The 23,936-nt window shown below is 29.2% G+C and overlaps 1 protein-coding gene across 1 annotated transcript in view; it reads right to left on the bottom strand.

Moving 5' to 3' along the window:
- Nucleotides 1-1,005: 1,005 nt before the first annotated feature.
- LOC113363918 (tyrosine-protein phosphatase 10D-like) overlaps nucleotides 1,006-23,936 on the bottom strand; it is an 80,557-nt gene continuing 57,626 nt past the window's right edge. The window contains 16 exon segments of the mRNA XM_026606401.1: nucleotides 1,006-1,474; nucleotides 7,487-7,636; nucleotides 7,760-7,994; nucleotides 9,983-10,240; nucleotides 10,366-10,552; nucleotides 12,608-12,842; nucleotides 16,257-16,454; nucleotides 16,527-16,722; nucleotides 16,829-16,918; nucleotides 16,921-16,971; nucleotides 19,196-19,302; nucleotides 19,305-19,394; nucleotides 19,397-19,476; nucleotides 22,200-22,239; nucleotides 22,242-22,382; nucleotides 23,579-23,851. Coding sequence (XP_026462186.1) covers nucleotides 1,443-1,474; nucleotides 7,487-7,636; nucleotides 7,760-7,994; nucleotides 9,983-10,240; nucleotides 10,366-10,552; nucleotides 12,608-12,842; nucleotides 16,257-16,454; nucleotides 16,527-16,722; nucleotides 16,829-16,918; nucleotides 16,921-16,971; nucleotides 19,196-19,302; nucleotides 19,305-19,394; nucleotides 19,397-19,476; nucleotides 22,200-22,239; nucleotides 22,242-22,382; nucleotides 23,579-23,851 — 2,363 coding nt within the window. The 3' untranslated portion in view covers nucleotides 1,006-1,442.

Below are 23,936 nucleotides of genomic sequence, written 5' to 3'. Positions count from 1 at the left end.
TTAAATATAAATGATAAATAAAAAAATAAAAATAATAAAATAGAAGCAAAGAATTCACATGAAAAGTGTGTTATATAAATTAATTAATTTTGCTAAGTGTTTGTATTCATGATTAATAATTTAATTTTAAACTATTTGTCTAATTTTCCTAATTTTTTTTGGGTTGATATAAATTTTTTACTATCAGTCCACGAATATGTATTTCTGGATTAAGATTTGGTCCTTATAATGACACATATATATATATATATATATATATATATATATATATATATATATATTTGAATAGTCTTGAATTTGATGTTGATATATATGTTTAATTTGAGTTTTAATATTCGGGCGTAGCATTAATAAAAATAGTATGAGAGTTTTTTTAAAAGTTTATTTATTTAAAATCCATACGTTTCGGCTAGCATCTTAGCCATCATTCAGTGGTAATCAAATTAACTATAAAAATTGAAACTAAATAAATTATATGTAAGAAAATTTCATGGAAAAACAATAATAATAATAATAATAATAAAACACTTACAATTTTGTATCCTAATATAGCATATGAAACCATTATTAATTATATTAATATTAATTATAGTTTAATAATGGATTCATATGCTATATTAGGATACAAAATTGTAAGTGTTTTATTATTATTATTAATATTATTGTTTTTCCATAAAATTTTCTTACATATAATTTATTTAGTTTCAATTTTCATAGTTAATTTGATTACCACTGAATGATGGCTAAGATGCTAGCCGAAACGTATGGATTTTAAATAAATAAATTTAAAAAAAAACTCTCATACTATTTTTATTGATGTTACGCCCAAATATTAAACTCAAATTAAATATATATATATATATATATATATATATATATTTATAGTTCTTTAAACAAAGTATGTCTCATCCATTACACGACTGTAGCAAATATATAGAATATTATTATATGGCTATTCTGAATGTTATTTAATTTATACTTAATTTAATAATATTATATAAAAATGTGGGCTACGAGTTAAAAATACTTGAATCAATATACAATATAGATTGATTGAAAACTTTTAACACTAAATCTTAAAGGAGAAGTTTGTTTCCACCAGAAAATCTGGTTAATAAATTATTTCTCAGTTTAGTGTTAAAATCCACATTTCCACTTACACCTAAATCAATTACCACATACACACAATTTCCGATTCGCTCATATAATATCATGAAGTACATATTGCATTTTTTGTTTATAAATATAGAAATATATAACTATTCCACCATTCACATACGTAAAACTTAATAGTTTAAGTTAAAAGTTTAAATAAAATCTTATTTAGTAATCACCATTCGTTAAAAACAATTCTTTGCAACACAAACATTGTCTTCGATTTAAATTGTTTAATAATAATTTAATATAGGGATAAAATATTAATATTAGCACTCGTTCACATATCACATGCCGGACTCGGCTATGCCTTCATCATCTGAAAAAAATAATAATATTAATAGAGGAAATATTTAATTCAAGATGCAAATTGGACATGCTTCTAAAAAATAATATTTTACAAATTTGAAAATTTTTTACTTGTTTGGTTCACATAAGCATAATTACACACGGATTATGAAGAAACCGAATAAATTCATTTAACATATAAAAGTAAGAATTGAATTTATAATCAATTTGTGTTGATTAAGTCCATTATTTCTGGAAGTTCATACAACTTTCCTTAAGGCATGATGGCACTTACAACTACAAACTTATTTTATACTGCCATAGCCTCAAAATATTCCAAACATTCTAAAATTTGATAATATATTTCATTTTGCTCCAAAATTTTAAATAGCCAATTTTTAATGATATATACGTATGACGAATATACTCGTCAATACAAAAATTTCTGCTGCTTCTGCATGACGAGTATACTTGTCAATCACATTTCACTTCATGTTAATTGAATATTACTTATTTTCGACAAATAGTTTAAATTTTATGAGTGCGCTTTCCATGTCGTCCGAACCTAACACAACGCTTTCTCATACATTTTTACTTAGGCTTGGATACGCATGGTAGGGGTTACTTCAAAATTTTTAGTACAAACGAATTTAATCAGTTTGAATGTTGTTTAAGTGACAAAACTAGATATAAGTGGTATTTTGCCTTAAGGCAAGTTGTCTGAACTTTCCGATATGTGTGAATAATCGACTTAATTTGTAGATAATATTTTGCGTAATCACTAAGGTGAAGATTTTTTAAGTTTTGTCAATATAAAAATAAGTTTATGCATTTATAATATTTTTTTTAAATGTATCAGTAGTTCTTGAAGAATATAGATATTCCAAATCCTCGAAACTTTGAATAAAATATTTGAAAAAAATTAAATAAACAAAAAAAATTAAGAAAAAAGAGAATTTTAGAGCAAAAATTTAGCTAACGAGACAACTTTAATAATATATTTAAGAATGTGAACTAAAGTGGAGTGTGGCAAGGATGCTCCAATTATGATATTAAAGATGTATAAATTTTCGTGATAAAATAGAACTCTACTGACAAAGGAATTGATTCTAGATTTGGATAATTAAAACATATATAGACATGTACTACGAATAAAGCCAATATTAATCTCAAGATATTTTTGAGAAGAATAAAAAGAACTCACCACGATAAATTTTTAAGCAAAGACAGCAAATAGATATTGCAGCGATTTAAAAAGCAAAACAAGACAATTCGTCCTTTTAATATAACACAATATATAAAGCATGCAAATTATTAACTTAAGTCTACAAATACATGCAATGACATTGTTAATTACCATGATTGTTAAAAATGTTTGAGTAAAAACATGCAATTTATATAAGAAATAGAAACGTTGTGGTTTATATGTATCACGAACCGTAGAAGGTATCCCAGAACTCAACGTCAAGCCGAATCAGGGATTGCAACTATCACAAAAATTTAATAACAAAAATTATACATATAGTTTGAAAAGATATGAGCTTTTAAGTACAACCTAGAGCTTTGTCAAACTATAATCATTTTTTCAGTAAAAATAACAAGAAGAACTCTACTGTCTAGCAAAGTTGTCGAAATGGACTTTACTGACAAGCAAACTTAACAAAAAACAACTCTACTGACAAATAAATTAACAAAAAAAAATTTACAGACAGACAAACCGTTGAGAACATTTGATGAAAATGAACTCTACTGACGAGCAAAACTAACAAAAAAGAACTCTGCTTACTTAATAAAATTAAAATTCGGCAAATATTTAAAACTCTGAATAGAAACTTTACAGACGATCAAATTTGATAATTAAAAAAAACTCTACTGATGAGACTTGATAAGAAAAAACTCTACTGACGAGCAAACTCAATAAAAAAGAACTCTACTGACGAGCAAATTAACAAAAATAATTTTTACAGACAATCGAACTTGATAATGCAAAAAAAATTAACTTTACTTACTTTAGTACATTTGATAAAAAAGAACTCTACTGACGAGCAAAATTTGACGACAAAAAACTTTACCAATAATGAATCTTGATGATGAAATAAAACTCTACTGTTTACCAAACTTGATGAAAAATAACTCAACTGACAAGCAAGGTTAACAAAAAAACTGCCAATAATGAGAACGGTCGATAAAAACGAACTCTACTGAAGAGCAAATTTGACGAAAATAAACTTCAGGCAATTAAACTTGATGCCAACAAACTCTACTCAAACTTGATGAAAAAGAACTCTACTGACAAGCAAATTTGATAAAAAGAACTCTGCTGATGATGAAAACGCTCTATAAAAATCTCTACTGAAGAGTAAATCTGACAAAAAACTCTACTGACAAACAAAACTTGACAAAAAACAACTCTATTGATGACGTCGTCGATTGATGAAAGTCGTGATAAGAAAAACTCTATCAAAGAGCAAATTTGGCAAAAAGAACAGGATCAGACTTTATGATAAAAAAAAACTCTACTGATTAGCAAAGTTTACAAAAAAACTGCTGATAATAAGAACGCTCGATAAAAAAGAACTCTACTGACAAGGAAAGTTGGCATAAAGAAACCTTGATGGTGAAAAAAAACTCTACTTGATAAGAAAGAACTCATCATCAGATAAAAATTCACTTCTTTTTGATGTATTAAATTTGCTCGTCAGTAAAGTCCTTTATTTATTCTTTAGTTTAAATTCAGTTTTTTTTCCCTTTTCGTCTTCTAGTTCAATATTCAATTTGCTCGTCAGTACAATCATTTTGTTTGTCAGTAGTCCATTTTTGTATTTTCCTAGTCAATTTTTAATTTGCTCGACTTAAAAATATCCAAAAAATGGTGACAGTTTGACCAAAGTTTTAGGTAGTACTTAAAAGCTCATAACATTCAAACAATATAAGATATATTTTATCATAGTTACAATCAATACTGTCAACCTAGTTCCGATTTGACGTTGAGTTCTGGGACACCCTGCACAATTTAAAGCTGTAATTTTTACCATTCGTGATACATATATCCCTATCATGCTTAGTGAGCAAGCTTAGTAGTTGTCAATCTTGTTATTCACCGTCACCAAAATCAGGAACCAAAATTTTCTCTAAGACGAGATCAGTGTGACATCATCTCCTCCATTGACGTCACCATTATGCGACGACGACGTCACGTCCCCGCTGTCCTCATCGTTAGCAGTGACGTCATCCAACAAACCGTCGACGTCACTGGCATAATCCGTCGTGGGAAATATACTGTGATAAGTTGTAAAAGTTCCACTGAATCTGGTTGTGCGATCGTCTAAGACGATTTTGGAGCGTCGTTTCATCACTTCGGTGTCTGAACGCGACATGATACCTTCGGGGTAATGGTTCATGCGGATGGTGTCAGCAGGGTTGTCGTCGTTGTAGACGAACATGATGTTTTCGTCTTTTTTGATGGTGTCGTTGAAACGGCCGTCGAAGTAGTCGAGTTCGCCGTCGTTGGATATGTTGAAGCTTCTTTGGTCGCCGTCGTTGTCGCCGAACAAGGTGAGGTCATCACCGTCATCATGCACCTCATCATCCTGACCCACAACTTCATCATCCTCTTCTGGTCCATTACAAGCGACACTATCATTATCATTATTTTCACTGCCATTATCATTATCTTCATTATCATTTTCTCCACTATCATCATTTTCCCCAGGTGAGTTTTCGACTTCGTCAGATTCGCCTTCGCCGTGGCCGCTGTCGTCGCAAGTGACGGCGTCGAGGTCGCCGCCGCCGTTGAGCAATCGTCATCTCTCCTTTTCGGCTTCGCCGGTCAGAGGAGCGTCCAGGAGAGCGTTCGGATTGGTTTTGTCTAAATCGTTGCGCATTAGGAGGAAAATTATTTGTGATTTTTAGGCACGGAAGATATTAATAATACGAGAGGTGGATTTGTGGGATTGACTGCTATAGTGATAATAATAATGAGAATAAATTGGTTTGAATTGACACACTATAAACGGGGCGGGTAAAAATACCCGTCTTGAGTATTAGTTCGGGTATTTTTAAATATTACTAAGGGGACGTCTATTAATCACGTAAGATTTTTAGGGGGAGGGGAGAAGTGTTGAGAAAAATCATGAAATATAAAATGGGAAAAGAAGAAATCTAAGAAGATATCACGTGTATTTATTTTTTCCTGAATTTAAAAAAAATTCAAATATTTTATCAAAAAAATTACAACTTCTTCTTGTAACTAAAAAGTGCTGGTTGTGGCTAATTTTGAATATCACCAAGAAGGAGGAAAGGAGCAAAAATCCTTAAAAAATCGATCACGTGATTAATGGATGCCCCCTAACTTTAAAATCGATTTACATATCTGTTTACATTCAATTATGATAATTATCAATATGTAGATTTTTGACATTTTTACATTCCTTAAAACGACTTAAAATTTTCATTACGAACATTTTAATTTATCATCAGTAAAACTAGATAAAATTTACTAAAATCATGTAAAAACTTTTGTATTCACATACTTAACGAAAACTTGAATAAAACTTGTTGGAACATTTACTTTCTGGTAATACACCTAACAATGTATTGATTTTGAATTTTTTTAATTATATAAAATAAAAAATAGATAAAATTGAAAAATAAAAAACTGAAATCGAAAATTTTAGAAAACAACTTTAAACAAGTTATAAACCCTACATATTCTTTTTTATCAACTACTTCTAATATTATTTACAATAAAATTTTCAATCGGTCTAAAGAAGTTTTACTTCAAAAATTTGAGTTTGTGTTTTTAATCGCTTGTTGAATATCGTTTAAAAGGTCTTGATGAGTAGAACACGATTTTTATACAAAAACTGTGCATATTGTGATATAATTATATTATTATTAACAAAAATATTAGTTTGTTAAATTTTTAAGGTGTAAAACTTTTGTAGCAAACATTAGAAAATTAACTATGTGATTCGCCAAAATAAAATCACATTTTTAATAAATTTGTGTTAAATGAGTCTAAAAAAGTTTTACTTCAAAAATTTAGATTCTATCTTTTATGGCATGTGGGGTATCATTTGAAAGGTCCCGAAGAGTAGAAAACGATTCTTATAAAAAATAACTATTTTTACAAAAACTTATAACTCGATAGTTTGCTCTATATGAATTTAGAACATTTTTTTTACATTTCTTCAAATAACTTTAAATTTTCTTAGCAAACATTAAAATTTATTTACATTAGTAAAAACTAGATAAAATTTACTAAGATCTAGTAAAAACTATTTTATTCACTTGTATAAAATTTTTTTGAATAATTTTTTAGTTAAAATGGGGACTTTAGTATTTCCATAATTTGCAATACATGAATTTAGTACATTTTTATACTTTTCTTCAAATAACTTTTAATTTTATTCCCGGACATTAAAATTTATGTACATTCCTAAAAACTAGATAAAATTTACTAAAATCTAGTAAAAAGTGTTAATTACACTTTGATATCAAAATTTTGAATAATTTGTAGTTGAAATGTGGACTTCAGTAATTCCATAATTAAAGTTTAAAGTACATTTTTGTACTTTTCTTTAAATAACTTTTAATTTTCTTCCCGGATATTAAAATTTATTTACATTAGTAAAAACTAGATAAAATTTACTAAAATCTAGTGAAAACTGTTATATATACTTGGATATTAAAATTCGCAATAAATTGTAATTGAATTGCGGACATTCATAGTATAATTATTACCATCGAAGCAGTCAATCCTCACACCAAAATTAGTAACCACTAATACACGAGGAAAGTAAGAAACATTAAATATTTAGATTACATTAAAATGATTTATAACAAAATGTTAGATTAATACTCATTGTTAAAATGTTGAAAAGAATGTAAAGCGAGTGGTGTATATATATAAAACATAATCAAAGTGCTCTTAAGCGTTTCTATGTACCATTAGGGGAAACCAATTTAAACCAACACCTTGATAAAGGAGTTATTCGACAAGTTTTATTTTTTGGTTAAGATTTTTAAATAGGAATCTTACCTTCAAATCCTTGGTTCTCGTGTATCTCTCTTGGAGGTCCTGTGTTGTCTCGGCCTTCGAGGACAGCCAGAAGACATTGGTGTATGCAGATGTACTGTTGTTCCGTTTGGACCATCCATACACGTTCTTTGCGCATTTGCCACACAATTCCTAGTAAAAGAAATATTAGTAATACTCGTATATATATATATATATATATATATATATATATATATAATATTTTTGCCAAATATTTCCCAAGTCAGTAGTGACTGTATCTCAATTCTCCCTTACCAAATATATCCACATAATCATTGACCCTGATCTGCTGCAATATCCTATCGAGTGCAATAAATGTACCAGATCTACCGACACCAGCACTACAATGTACAACCACAGGCCTCTGTTCAGGACCAACTCTTTCCCGGAAGGCTCTTGCAAACCTCACCAAAGTTTGAGGAGGAGATGGGACACCGAAATCAGGCCACGTTGTAAAGTGGAAGTGTTTCATTACACGCTGAGTTTCTCCCTGAAGGAAAAAGATAGTGGAAATATATTAAAAAGTGATAAACTTTACTATTTACCTGTATTTTATATTATTTGATGGCAGTATGTTTTTAATAGCTCTTTTCATACTTATATCAATTGAAACAAATATATATGCAAACAATATTATATTATGATAGTATAATGATATTCCCAGAATAGGTGTGTACAATTTGTATCTTTATGTAAAAATCAATGTATGTATTCAAGTCAAATAAAGCAAATTTTCAAATTAAAATTTGAATTTTTACTATTTACCCCTCTTCGTATGTTTACCTGTCCACTTGTCTATCAATATTTTTATTTGTATATAAATTAATATTAATGAGATTGTAATGATTTTTGACCATCATGTGGCATTTTTTTTTAAACTTTTTTCTATTATAAAAATCCAAGCTCTCGAAATCGTCGACGAAATATTGTATCCACATGTAGATAAATTATAATAAATTGTAATGATTATTTTTTTATTATAGAAATCCATGCTCACGAAATCGTCGACGAAATATTGTATCCACATTCACATAAATTATAATAAATTGTAATGATTAATTTTGATTTTTTTTTTAATATAGAAATCCATGCTCTCGAAATCGATAGATATTAATAAATTGTAATGATTATTTTTGATAACTTTTTTTCTATAGAAATTCATTCTCCCGAAATCGTCGACAAAATATTGCATCCACAAATACATAGATAATAAAAATTTGTAATGATTATTTTCGACCACCATGTAGCAATTGTTTTTTTAATTTTTTTCTATTATAGAAATCCATGCCCCCAAAATCGTCGACGAAATATTGCTTTTTTCCCTAATTTTGTAAGATATGCTAGGCTTTATTAACTTTCCTTGGTGTAAATTATTGTAATAGCCCAAAAATGATTTTTTTTTTTTAAATTAAATATTTTCGACATTATGGACATGAATGGGTACCAAAGACTTTCAAGATATTTCAAAATTTACAAACGTTAAAAAAAAAATCAAAAAAATTCAAAGTTTTCAAAAAATATCAGAATATTCAAAAATTTCAATAAATGTCGATTTTCTAAAAACGCATTATTCCCATTTTTTTCAATATTCAAATTTTTCAAATGTTTTTAAAACTCAAGAATTCTCAAGAAAAATCTAATTTTTAATTTCCCTTAGGGTAAGTTATAGTATTCGCAAAAAAATCGAAATCGAAATTTTTTATATATCTTTACGTTTCAGCAGTTTCTAAACATTTTGGCATACCTTAGAAAAAATGGATATATGTGTGTGTGTAGGTATGTATGTATGTGCGGATACAAATTTTCGTCGACGATTTCGGAAACACGGATAAAGCGATTTGAATAATTCAAAAAATTCATATTGATAAGGAGACGTGCTGATTAGTTTTTGGCAAGGGCAGGTCTAGCCGTTTCGGAGATACGGAAAAAAGTGCCAAAAATGAGTTTTTGAGAGAACGGAGCACCCGATATTAATGATTCACAAAACATTTTACTTGTATTGACAATATGAAGAACTGATCAAATTTTCATAAAGACAGGTCTAGCGGTTTCGGAGATCTAGTAAAAAAGTAAAAAAAATGCCATCTGGCGGTCAAAAATGATCATTAGACATATGCACATCAAATTATCAGATATTTTATAGAGATTTTTTACAATAAGTATAAATTTTGTTTACATTCCTATGGGTTCCGTACCAATGTTTATCCGTTAGACTGCGACGCGGCGCTTACGCGCTTCGATATTTTGTATCTATGTAGTTAAAGCAGTACGATTACTTTAAAAAAAACTTCAAAATTTCCAAAATATTTCAAAATAAATGTTTCTTCAAAAAGTCTTTTTTTTCAGAAAGTAAATTTCTGTCAAAAATTTAAAGTTTCTCAAAAATCTTCTTTTTTCATCTTTTTTAAAAAAAATCATTTATTCTTAAGGCACGATGCCATACACCACTAATTTTCTATTTTTTTTTATAATACTTACCCTTGTCATCATGAATTCAGTGACACTCCAGTCCAAATAATGACTATCATTCAGAATAGTGACACAGATATCACCGTAGTAAGCTGGTAAAGTGTCGTAGGGCCAATAGTGATCACACTTCTCTCGTCCCTTCTCCACACATCTCGTCAACATAACAATGGCCCTTGAGTTACTCTCCCAGCACATCCTCCAGAAATCGTCTCTTGTTGAATGCAAGGGCCCTTGGGTTACTATGAACTCCCTTGGAGAATTATGACCCTGGAGAAAAAGAAGATGATACAAACAATCATTAGCATGATGTACTTATATACATAATAATAATAATAAATTGTTCCCTCTAGTTTACTATTACACTTATATGCATTTTCCATTTCTATACATACCGGTACATAATTAGCATTGATATAATCAGATCCTTCCTCGTCATCAACCGGTTGCAGTTTGAATCGTGAGTGATCATAAGGCAAGATGTTAGTGAACCTGTTCTTCGGTCGGTTGCAAGGTAGATCAGCAAAAGTACAGGGCTGTTCACGACCTACATGTTTCAATTCCTCAAATTCTTCACTGAACCTGAAAATTGTAGAAATAGATTATTGAATCGATTTAAATCAAAGAATCTTAATCTTATATATAAAAATGAATCGCAAAATGTGTTGGTAAGCGTATAACTCAACAACGCCTAGACCAATTTGACCAATTCTTTTTTTAAAATGTTCGTTGAAGTCCAATGATGGTTCTTACGGCGAGACAAAATCGAATAATTGCCGGGAAAACCCTAGAAACAGCCCTTTTCTTTTTCTCATACAAACGTTTTTTAACTAAAACGTAGAATCAATTTGAGCTTTATTGCTATTATATAAAGTTCATATTAAATTACAAGCACTCACTGTATACTACTTCTAAACGATTATGCGGATTTTGATAAATCTTTCTGAAGTTTGTTAAGGAAATTTTCTAGAATGTATGTGATTGTAAAGTACTGGGATGTATGTGCAATATTGTAGAAATAAATGGAAAAAAATCGCAAAAAACGACATGTCACTGTTTGCAAACAAATGAAAACTATTATCTGCCAAAAATTTCAATTTACTTATGAACCTAGACCATATTAGAATATGTATATTAAATTTATGATTATGAATAAGAAAAATGAAATGTCTACATTATTATTGCCGAAAAGCAGCTGAGACGTGCCAGAAATTAAAATAATATAAAATACAGTATATGTATGGCAGATTGAATAATACAAATATGAACAGGATATGACAAATTAATTCACTCAAAATATGAAATTAAGGGGGTATTCTAGTGTAGAATTTCAAAGAAATCGATTTTTGTTTTATTTCATATTTTCAAAGTTTAACTATCTAAGAATATGGGTACGAAAAGGTTTTTGAAAATTTGAATCATTTTCGGGGATATAAGGCATTTTACTGACTCGGTCTCCTTACTGGTTTGGCTTCACGCAAAACTTTTAATGAGTTTTCAGTACTGTTGACACGATTTCTCGAGTTTTAATCGACCGATTCACTTGAAATGTTCAGAGAGTCTTGTTTATAGACCTGTCTATAGCCCGAACTAGGATTATCCCCAAATTCTAATTTTTACTATTTTTAAAAAAATTCGAGAAACTCAAAAAACAGTAAAAAAACACTTTTTTTTTTAAGAGTCGCCAATTTGTAAAAAAAAATCTTTTTACTCATCGCTAGTTCGGGCGATTGCGACATCATTACAGATTAATAATCTTTTTATTTTTTGCATTTCCGATGGCTAGGAGGGCTGAAATTATATCAAGACTGAGGTGCCAATTTTTTGAGACAACCCACTTCATCAGCTGCCAGTTTTTATAATTTTCAATTTTTTTATTTGTTTTGTATTTTAATAGTATTAATAAACAAGTGGTAAAAAATGGATAGTAAAAACATTCATTGCTTTCTTTTACGACATTTCAAAAATGACCTAAAATTCATCGCTCTACACTAGAATACCCCCTTAAGTATTAATCAGGACCGGTCCTACTTTTAATGCGACGCATGCGAAAAATACGAGCGCACGCCTTAGGGGGCGCCAACACAAGATTCGGATATTAAATTTTTAATATAGTTTTTTTTCAATATATAATTTCTTTGCATCTTTAACTAATCTTTCCACAATATTTTTAAAATTCGTAAAATTTTCACTTTAAAACAACAAATGTGAAAGAGAAGATGAATAAATACAATACCACCCTCACGATATCAATTAGGAGAAATTTAAGATGCAATTTTGGATTACTTAAATAATAAAAAATTAATTTAATTTTAATCCAACATAAAGTACCAGTGTTATGTCATGGTTATGGTTATGTTACACCGTTTAAAAGACTTCAATTTCCAATATAGTGTGGGAATTGAGACTCATGAGCAGTTCTACATTTAACATCGCTCATGTTATAAATGTATATGCATTTTGGCGCGAAGAGTAATTTAAAAAACAATAATTATTATTTTTAGATAAACGGTGAATATTAGTATATTTCATTATATTAAAATTGTAGACATGGGTACAGAACAACGTCTGTCGGGTCATCTAGTACCAAATAAAGGAATATTAAAGTATGAAATAAAGGATAATTCTCCTTCCTACCTGAAATCGCTGTCGGCCGACATGATCCTGTAGTGTTCGGCAAAGTTTTCAATCCTGACAGGTCTGGTGGTGTCTGCGACGCTGTCAGGCAAAGACATGGCGTCGCTATGTCTGGCCTCAGTCGCCTTTCTATTCGCATTCCTGCGCCTTCGAAGCACTATCACCGTCACCAGAAGCAGCAGGATGCATATCAGGGGAACAGTCACGCCCACTATTATTGGGGTGTTGTCTTGATCTGGAGGAAAAAAGATCTTATATATCTTATATATAAAATTCTTCTGTACGGGTGTATGATTTGATACTTCTCCTAAACGGTTATTCGGATTTTGGTAATTCTTTTTAAAGTTTGTCAAAGGAAGTTTTTAAGATTTAATAAACGATAAAACTTTTAGTAAATAAATGGCAAAAATTATAAAAATCCATTTATCATTGTTTGACATTGAAAACATTTGAGCTGAACTAAAAATATCAATACACTTAAAGTTTGAATTTAGGTGAAATTATGAGCCTAGATAATATTAGCATATAATATACAAGAAAAAGTAATGTCTACATTATTATTGCCGAAAAGCAGCTGAGATATGCTAAAAATTATATATATATATATATATATATATATATATATATTGAAATATGTGAGTTTGATGTTGATATATATTTTGATAAGTTATTTAGAATCGGGCAGTAACACCAGTAAAGAAAAAACTAAAGTAGTTTTGAAATACTTTATTTATCCATACGTTTCGGTCTTCATCGAGACCGTCATTCAGTGGAAAAAAGAATTTCAGTTTTTAGACGTTAGTCAATCTGTACACACTAGAATGTAACCAAAAATTGTCAAAAATAATTAATTTAAATGTTCCAGTTATTAATAGCTTGGTTTATCACAGTGTAATAGTGTAGTGTATTTTTGTATAATTAATTTCTGTAAGTACTTATATATAAGTTCTATAACTTTATATTATTTTCCTCCTGCATCATATAAAATCTTTTAGTTTTTCCACTGAATGACGGTCTCGATGAAGACCGAAACGTATGGATAAATAAAGTATTTCAAAACTATTTTAGTTTTTTTTTACTTGGTGTTACTGCCCAAGATTCTAAATAACTCATCTAAATATATATATATATATATATATATATATATATATATATATTTTTATCATTAATCCTTTCTTAAAAAATTTTTCCATAACTTTCAAAAAATTTCTATCATTTTTAATATCCTGTTCTAATAATCCACTCATTTATTTTTATCATTTTCATTTTGATCATATTATCATATTTCTGTACATTATTATTTGTTACAATTAATTTATTATTTAAGAAAAATCTATTTTCTTAATATTCTTAAACATATTGTTTGCTTAAATCTTATCAAGATCATGTTTCTTGACAGATGTCCTGAAGATGGAACGTACCTAGTTCCGAAACGTTGACAGTAAACAAATAATTAAATAAAGAAATTGTTTATTAAAAACTTTTCTTGTTTTTTTATTTTGTATTATTTTTGGATTCTTGTTCGAAACTCTACAAAAAATATATATATATATATATATATATATTAGGGTGGTCCTTAATATGGACATTTTCGAATTTCCTTGCTCCCAAGAGCTAAAATAGTTTCAAATTGATAAAAAACAATTCTCTGAAAGTTTTAGCTCTTAATATTGTCTTTTAGATAGAGCGCAATTCAATCAAAGTTTTGTATGGAAATAGCATGAAAAAATTTTCAAACATTTTGCAGAGCGTCGAATTTTCAATAAAAAATGACACAAATTTTCACTTTGAATTCATTTGTCGCTAAGTTATACCTAAATAAATTTTTTTTTGAATTTTCAAATTTTTTTCCATGCTATTTCCGAAATAAATTTAATTGAATTGCGCACTATCTAAAACGTTAATATTAAGAGCTAAAACTTTCAGAGAATTGTTTTTTATCAATTTGGAACCATTTGAGCCCCTGGGAGCAAAGAAATTCGAAAATGACCATTTTAAGGACCACCCTAGTATATATATATATATATATATATATATATATATACAAATTACTATATTTTTCCTACCCATGCTAACAATTTTCACCACACATATTTTTTTACTACATTACAAAGCAGTTTGCATTTTATACATTTCCTAACAACTAAATAATTTTACATCGATCTTCTCGAAAAACGCGAACACCTATTTTATATTTAGTAAAAGATAAGATTACACTATAAAACATATGATTTTATTCTCAAGATAAGATAAGCGAAGAAAAAAAAAATTTAGTATTAGATTTCAAACAGAAACTATCTATCTGTATCAATATATAATGTACAAAATAGTGTACGAACCGTTTATTAACGCTTATCAAAAGTTTCAATTAGATTAAATAATTTTATAAAATAAATGTTATTAATATTGTGAAAAAATGTGACTTTTGATAACAAAACTGTTAGGGCCTTGATTAAGAAATGGTGAAAATAATAATAAGAGTTGGTTTTGATTAATTAATCATATAAGTACTTTGATTAATCAATCATACAGGTAACTAATTCTGTTTTTTCTTAATATCCTTTTTTCTTAAAAAACTTGCTAATCCACTCACTTATTTTTATTATTTTCATTTGGATTATATTGCCATATTTTTGTAATATGTATTATCTCTTTCACAATCTTATTCATTGTTTCAAAAAACCACAATTGTCTGTTTTTCTTAAATATATTGTTTGCTTAAATCTTATCAAGATCATGTTTCTTGACAGATGTCCTGAAGATGGAACGTACCTAGTTTCGAAACGTCGATAGTAAATAAATAAAGTGTTTTTTTAAAAACCTTTTGTTTTTTAGTACTTATTGGATTTTTTTGTTCGAAGGTCTACAGAATATATAATTAAAAATTAATTTTCACTTCTTTGTTCGTACGTTTCGACACTTGATGCATGTCATTCAGTAAATTTAAAGTATAAAAATTTGTTTTAAACAATAAATATAATTTTAAATAAATATGTTAAAATTTATATACAAAAACAAAATTTATATTTAAAGTAAATAAAATATATATACCAACAAACCAAGAAAAAGCAAAAAATTAGATTTGAAAAAAGAAAAATTCAAAAAATAATATATTTGATTAATAATTTATAATTTAAAGAATTATCAACAAATCTAAAGTCACAATTTCTTCCCATAAGTAAAAAAATTGTTTGATTAAAAAAAAATCTATATATTTTAAATTATTTATTCTAACACTTTTTAAAAAATCCTGTTCTTTGTTTAAACAAATTTTTGTAATTTAGATTTACTGTATAATGACACATATCAAGTGTCGAAACGTAAACAAAAAAAGTGAAAATTATTTCAGCATTTTCATTTTATTTTTGAAATAACTTAGTAGTGAAGCTAAATTTGATCTTACACACACATCCTTCTAAAAAAATTCAGAATGACATACAATTAGCACGTCAGATTAAACTAGTCGACTGAAATCTTCGAGTAGTTAAAAAACTAATGTTACTACTACAACAACAAACTTTAACCACTCACCGACTGAAGGCAATCCTATTCATTTATTGAAAGCCATGTAAAAATCGAATAAAGATTTGTGTACTATATAAAAATGTTTGAAAATTTAGCACAAGTATAAATTTTATTTCCCACGTACCTGTTTGAATTCTGAAACTGTAATGAGTATCCGTAAACTTATCTCGGGCTGTAAAAGCTCTCACTTTAACACTATAAGTAGCCCCTGCTTTAAGCGGGCCATTGCAATAACCCGAACTCTTCTTTTTAGACTCACAGTCTTCTGTACCGATTGTAAAATCTTCCACTGATGCATTCTTAAAGGGGTAATAAGGATAACCTAAAGAGGTAAAAGATACACATTATAATAATTTCTAATTATAATTTGATTTTAATTTTTTATTATACTTACTGCTTGATATGGGTAGCCACACTCTCAATCCTTGCACGTCTCTCCGCTCAACATTTCTAAGCCTGATGAGGTTTGTATCGTCTTCTGCTACTAATGATGGTATATAGGATGTTATAGCACCATTCTTTTCTGAGAAGTAGTTTTTTCCTAAACCTGATTCGAATGTTGTCGAACTCTTACACACCTCTGTAGGAACCTAAATAGAAATATATATATATATATATATAATAAACAGAAATTAATATATATATATATATATATATAAATATATATAGGTGTGTGTGTGTCGCTTAAAGTCTTACCACTTGAGAATTGGGTTGAGGAGGTGCCAAAATGGGCATCTGCAACTTCCAGATTGATTCTGGACCATATCCAACTCTGGTCTCAGCTCAGCTCTGATTTTAAACACATACGTTTTACCAGGAACCAAATCTCGTATCACACCCTGAAATAAAAATAAAATTCTAAGAACAAATATTTTTAATATATTTTTCTCCAACTAAAATGTTAAAATCATCTGGAGCAGAAAGATTTATGCATTAAAAACTTTCTTCATCATCGTAAAAGACAAATTTATATTTCAGCTCTGATTTTAACACATACGTTTTACCAGGAACCAAATCTCGTATCACACCCTGAAATAAAAATAAAATTCTAAGAACAATATTTTTAATATATTTTCTCCAAACTAAAAATTTTAAAATCATCTGGAGCAGAAGATTTATGCATTAAAAACTTTCTTCATCATCGTAAAGACAAATTTATATTGAACTATATCAGATGGTTCGATACACATTAGTCTAGTAAATATAGCATTCTAGGTCCTCCCTCCATACAGATTTAAATTTGATCGGGCATAAAAATCAACGTACTCGACATAATTTTGGATTTTCGACATAAATCTAGATCAGATTGTTTTATGCATACTAGTGCATAACATTCTAGATACTCCCCCCTTAAAGATAAAGCACAAAAATTAACGTACTCAACATAAATCTGGATATCAAATGATACTTATACACTCTAGGTGCATAAATATAGCATGCTAGATCCTCCCCCCATAAAGGGGAATCATAATTGAACCCAAAAATCAATACTCCACATAATTGTAGATATCAGATGGTTCTATACACACTAATACAAAACATAGCATTTTAGAATTTATGAAAATTTAAATTCAATCGAGCATAAAAATCAATTTACTGGACATAAATCTGGACATCAGATGGCTCTATACACATTAGTGTAAAAATATAGTATTCTAGATCCTCCCCCCACAAAAATTTAAATTTCATTGAGCATAAAAATCAACGTACTCGACATAATTTTGGATATCGGATGGTTCAATATAAACTAGTGCAAAAATATAGCATTTAGATCCTCCCCCCACAAAAATTTTAAATTTACCTAGCACAAAATTAACGGGCTCGACATAATTTTGGATATCGGATGGTTCTATACATACTAGTGCGAAAATATAGCATTCTAGATCCTCCCCCAACAAAAGTTTAAATTTGGTTGAGCATAAAAATCAACGTACTCGACATATTTTGGATATCGGATGGTTCTGTACTGTACATCAGTGCAAAAATATAGCATTCTATATTTTCCCCCATAAAAATTTAAATTTGATCGAGCACAAAAATCAATGTACTGGACATAAATCTGGACATCAGATGGCTCTATACACAACTAGTGTGTAAATATAGCATTCTAGATCCTCCCCCCATTAAAAATTAAATTTGATCGAGCACAAAATCAACGATTTTGACATAATCTGACGATTATATACACACTAGAACATTCTAGATCCTCCCCCTAATAAAGTAATTTCAAACAGCTGCTTACATGTTGACAAGAGGACGTTCATTAATCACGAGAGGTTTTTTAGGGGGAGGGGGGGGGGTGTGTTTGACAAAAAATCACGAAATGTCACGTGGAGGAGGGAGGGGGGTATAGTAAGATATCACGTGTATTTATTTTTTAACTGATTTCTTCAAAAAATCGAACATTTTCAAAGAAAATTCAAAAAATTTACAGCTTTATCACGTAACTAAAAGTACACGCGATGTTTGGTTGACAAGGGGGCGTCCATTAATCACGAAAGGTTTTTTAGAGGGAGGGGAGGTTTGACAAAAAATCACGAAATGTCACGTGGGGGAAGGAGGGGAGGTATAGTAAGATATCACGTGTATTTTTTAACTGATTTCTTCAAAAAAATCGAACATTTTCAAAGAAAAATTCAAAAATATTTACAGTTTGATCACGTAACTAAAATACACGCGATGTTTGGTAGACAAGGGGACGTCCATTAATCACGTGAGGTTTTTAGGGGGAGGGGGGTTTGACAATAAATCCCGAAACATCACGTGGGGGAGGGAGGAGTATAGTAAAGATATCAAGTGTATTTATTTTTTAACTGATTTCTTTAAAAAATAGAACATTTGCAAAGAAAAATTCAAAAAAATTACAGTTTTATCACGTAACTAAAAATACACGTGGTTAATGGACGCCTCCTCAAGGAACAAGAGAAGTGCGGAGGTTTCGGTCGGTGTTATTATTGTTGAGTCCGACATACCCATACAAAAGACTTAAGTCTGGTACGCATATAAGCATTTCCTTCCCTATACAAAAATAAAACACAAGTGTATTATCTCCTTATCCCTTACCTGTGTCTCCTGCGGATCGAAATCAGTCCTATTAACAGCATTTCCATCAGGATGGTTCTCCTCTCCGTAAGTTATGGTGAATCTCTTCAGCACACCGTTCTTGTCCTGCTCGCCAGGTACCATTCGAAGGCGACTTCGTTCGGCCTGATGTCGGTCGGTGCGAAACGTTCGACGCGCTCCGGAGTCGATTCTAAAGTCCGAACGAGGCGGAGACCGGGAGACTTGAACGCAGCACCGTAGAGTGGTTGCCGGAACGGACTACTACGGTGAATGTGTAGTTCCTGGGAAAGGAAAGATATGATATTATTTTCTAAGATATTATATTATTATCTTTTTTATTATTATTATTTTATTGGCTTTATATTATATTATTATCTTATTATTTCTAATATTGTTATTTTGTTATATTTATTATTATTTGTCACTTATTGGTTTTTATTCTACTTTATTGTTTTGCTAGTATTATTTTTGTTAGAATACAAAATTATATCGAATACGGACCTGGTGAAGAAAGAAAGAAGTTTAATAAAATTATCCTATTTCGACTGCCTACCCGAAGGAATAATCTTCTATATATATAAAAATAAGTCGGGTTTTCCTTCCCGACGAAATAACTCCAGAACGCACGAACCGATTTCGACAATTTTGCATTCGTTGGAAAGGCTCCGCAAGGTTTATAGCTAAGAAAATTAGTGGTGCATGGCATCGTGCCCTAATGCAAATTGCCGGAACTTCACGCACCGTAATTAATAATTCGAGTAATGACATTAGTGAGAATTATCAGAATTATGCTTGGTCAAGTCAACGAGCAATTCTTGCCGCCAAGAATAATGATATACACGCACTGCTCAAATATTATGTACATTTTCTAAATAATAAATATAATAATAAATATAATCACTGAATTTCACCATTTAATCAAAAATTGTTGGCGATTTGGTGACATACCAATGATTCCGACTGGTCTTCCGTTTGACTTCAAACGATTGCAATTTCCCGTTCGCCTTGCGTTCGCAATAACAAGTCGCAAGGCCAAACGCTTTAGTGTTTGCGGGATAAATTTCAAATAGATTATTTAGAAAATCATTGTTAACGTCAGACCAGAAAAACAAAAAATATGGTTTACCAAAGAGCACTTCAATGAAACGGATAATTTGCGGATTCACATTCATTTACTTATAATTAGAGAAGTTCAACTAAAAAACACTTCATTTTTGTAATCGAAATAAATTTATTACTGTTGTGCAATAAAATCAAATTTTTCCTTTCCAAATATAAAACAAACAAAAAATTTCTTCATCTTTCTCACGAAACCATCTGGTGGCGAAACGGAGTTCGTCGGGTTTGCTAGTAAGATATAATAAAGATAAAATTATAATTAGTTATTAATTTATTAATAATTAGTAATTAAATAATTAATTTTAGATATAATTAAAATTATTTTGTAAGAAACATATTTTCATGCTTTATTTCTTTTCTGATACTGTCCTTCAATATTTGAGATCATTTTCAAGATTTGAAATTTAAAGATTTTACGCCACAGATGTTTAAAGGATTTTATTTTAATTTCAGAGTGATTTTACCATCAGAAGAATCACAGTTCTCCTTCGAGAAGTGAATAATGTGAAAAAAAACAAAAATTGTAAAAATGCAAATAAACAATGAAACTAAACAAAACAAATATTAAATAAATATCAATGATAATATTAATGATTATAATGACATATATTTTCATGAGTTGTATAATAGAGTTGGAATATAAAAGTTTATATTTGAAGTAAAGTAAAAAAATGTCCTAAATCCATCGAAATACTAAAGTTCGATTTTCAACTAAGAATTATTTAAAATTTCAATATCCAAATGTATAAAACAGTTTTTACTAAATTTTACAAAATTATCTAGTTTTTACAAATGTAAACAAATTAGAAAGTCCCAAAAGAAAATTAGAAGTTATTTGAAGAAAACTGAAAAAACATCCTAAATCCACATATTGCTAATGATCAAAATACTAAAGTCCGCATTTCAACTACGAATTATTCAAAATTTCAATATCAATGTGTATAAAACAGTTTTTACTAGATTTTAGTAAACTTTATCTAGTTTCTAGTAATGTAAACAAATTATAAAGTGCGAGCAGAAAATTAAAAGTTATTTGAAGAAAACTGAAAAAATGTCCTCAATTCACGTATTACACATTATCAAAATACTAAAGTACGCGTTTCAAATACGAATTATTCAAAATTTCAATATCCAGGTGTACATAACTAGTTCTAATAGATTTTAGTAAATTTTATCTAGTTTTTACTAATGTAAACAATTTATAATATCCGGGAAAAAAGTTAAAAGTTATTTGAAGTAAAGTGAAAAAATGTCCTCAATTCACGTATTACACATTATCAAAATACCAAAGTCTGCGTTTCAACTACGAATTATTCAAAATTTCAATATCCAAGTGTATAAAACAGCTATTACTAGATTTTTGTAAATTTTATCTAGTTTTTACTGATGTATATAACACAAACTGACCTGGAACAAATTTCTAAGGTATTCCAAAAAATGTAAAAAAATGTCCAATTGCTAAATATAATGTTAGAAAATAAATGTTCCAACAAGTTTTAATCAAAATTTCATTATGTAAGTGTATATAACAGTTGTCACTAAATTTAGTGAAATTTATCTAGTTTTTACTAATGTATACAAATTATAATGTCCGAAAAGAAAATTAAAAGTTATTTGAAGAAAACTGAAAAATATCCTAAATCCACATACATAATGAATTGCACATTATCAAAATACTAAAGTACGCGTTTCAACTACGATTTATTCAAAATTTGAATATCCAAGTATATAACAGCCTTCACAAATTTTAGTAAATTTTATCTAGTTTTTACTAATATATACAAATTATAAGGTCCAAAAAGAAAATTTAAGTCGTTTCAAAAAATGTAAAAAAATGTCCTATTTCACATTAATTAAACAAAAAACTAACTTTAAAATTGCTCACCTGTAAGGTTTCAAATTATCAATAGTAATATTCTCTTTTCAGTAATCGTCTGCAACAAAGACGAATCAGCATTCAAATACTGCACTTCAAAAACATCGTACTCCCCTTTGGGAGCATCCCATTGCAGAGTGATCTCATGTGCTGATATTTTGGTCGCGTTTATACCAGTAATAGGCTCAGGATCTAAACAACAAAACATTTTAATCAATTATCCTTTAATGTTCCAAGGCTATCTACGCGTTCACAATTATTTTTCAATTATCCTACTCCTAAATCTAATTCTCTTTTAAATTCGCCTATTTTACTTATGTCCTCTAACTTTAACTTAATTAATAATGAAATAGATTTTCACAACACTTCACCTAATCAAATAATCTCCATCTATGCAAAAGTTAACCTTTTTATTTTCTTTTCAAATATCCCATTGTTTTATCTTATCCTGTTTATAAATAATATTGTTACATTCTGCATTATATGTAATTTTATGTTAAGCATTTTATGTTAATAACTATATATTGTAATTTTGTATATATTTTAATTGTTATTCATTATGTAAAATAATTGTATTTTTGAGTCCTCTTGGAAGAAATCTGTGGGCTATATATTTAAAATAAATAAATACATAAATAAAACAAATAAATAAACTAGCTGTAAGTGGAATTCTGTCTTAAGGCAATTAAGGCATCGTGCCTTAAGGCAAATTGCTGAAACTTCTCGTACCAAATATTATTATTTTTTTAAAAACGATTAACATTCTTGAAAAAATTTTACTTCAAAAAAATAAGATATTTGAGAAACTATAAATTAGACAAAAAATTACTTTTTTTGAAAAAAAAAATTAAAAAAAAAACTTTGCCTGCCTTCATGAAAATTTGATCAGTTTTTCACCTTGTCAATACAAGTAAAATGTTTTTTGAATTAATAAAATCAGACGCTCCGTTCTCTTAAAAATGGAGGTACCGTTTTTGGCACTTTTTGCCCCGTATCTTCGGAACGGCTAGACCTGCCTTCGCCAAAAACTAATCAGCACGTCTCCTTATTAATACGAATCGAATGTTTTTTAAATTATTCAAATCGGTTGATCCGTGTTCCCGAAATCGTCGACGAAAATTTGTAGCCGCACATACATACACACACGTACATACATACATACATACATACATACATACACACACACACACATACATCCATTTTTTCTAAGGTATGCCAAAATATTCAGAAACTTCTGAAACGTAAAGGTATATAAAAATTTTCATTTTCGATTTTTTTGCGATTACTATAACTTGCCCTACGGGAAGTTAATAAATAACCACAAACTAGCCACAAAAACCACAAAATAATAATCTATTATTATTATTATTATTGTTATTTCTACTTACATATTCGATCCTGTCGTTTCAAAGGTTGGCTCAGAACTCCATCGCTCACAGTCCACACTGTGATATCATATAGTTTTCCTGGTGTGAGTCCAGTGAATTTAACACGTCTCTCTTCATCATCTGCAGATTTTTCTTGGACCAATTCTCTGCCCAAAGCAAATCTATAGGCATCGAATCTTGAACTCTGTTGAGGTGTTGGAGTGTAGCGTAAGGTTAGACTGTCTCTGGACACCTGGTCGTTGATGACCACCAGTTCGGACTGGATTAGAGGCACTGAGAAAAAATAAATAATGCATAATAGATAGTTTTCTAAGGCAACTTGCAAAAAGGGGAAATATACAGAGACAGAGCGAGATTT

Source organism: Ctenocephalides felis, unplaced genomic scaffold, assembly GCF_003426905.1.
Source record: "Ctenocephalides felis isolate EL2017-DRISC unplaced genomic scaffold, ASM342690v1 CF-g0.4_SCAFFOLD_00845, whole genome shotgun sequence".
Lineage (NCBI taxonomy): Eukaryota > Metazoa > Arthropoda > Insecta > Siphonaptera > Pulicidae > Ctenocephalides > Ctenocephalides felis.
Note: the sequence above shows the minus strand (reverse complement) of the source record. Positions and strands in the feature narration are given on the sequence as shown.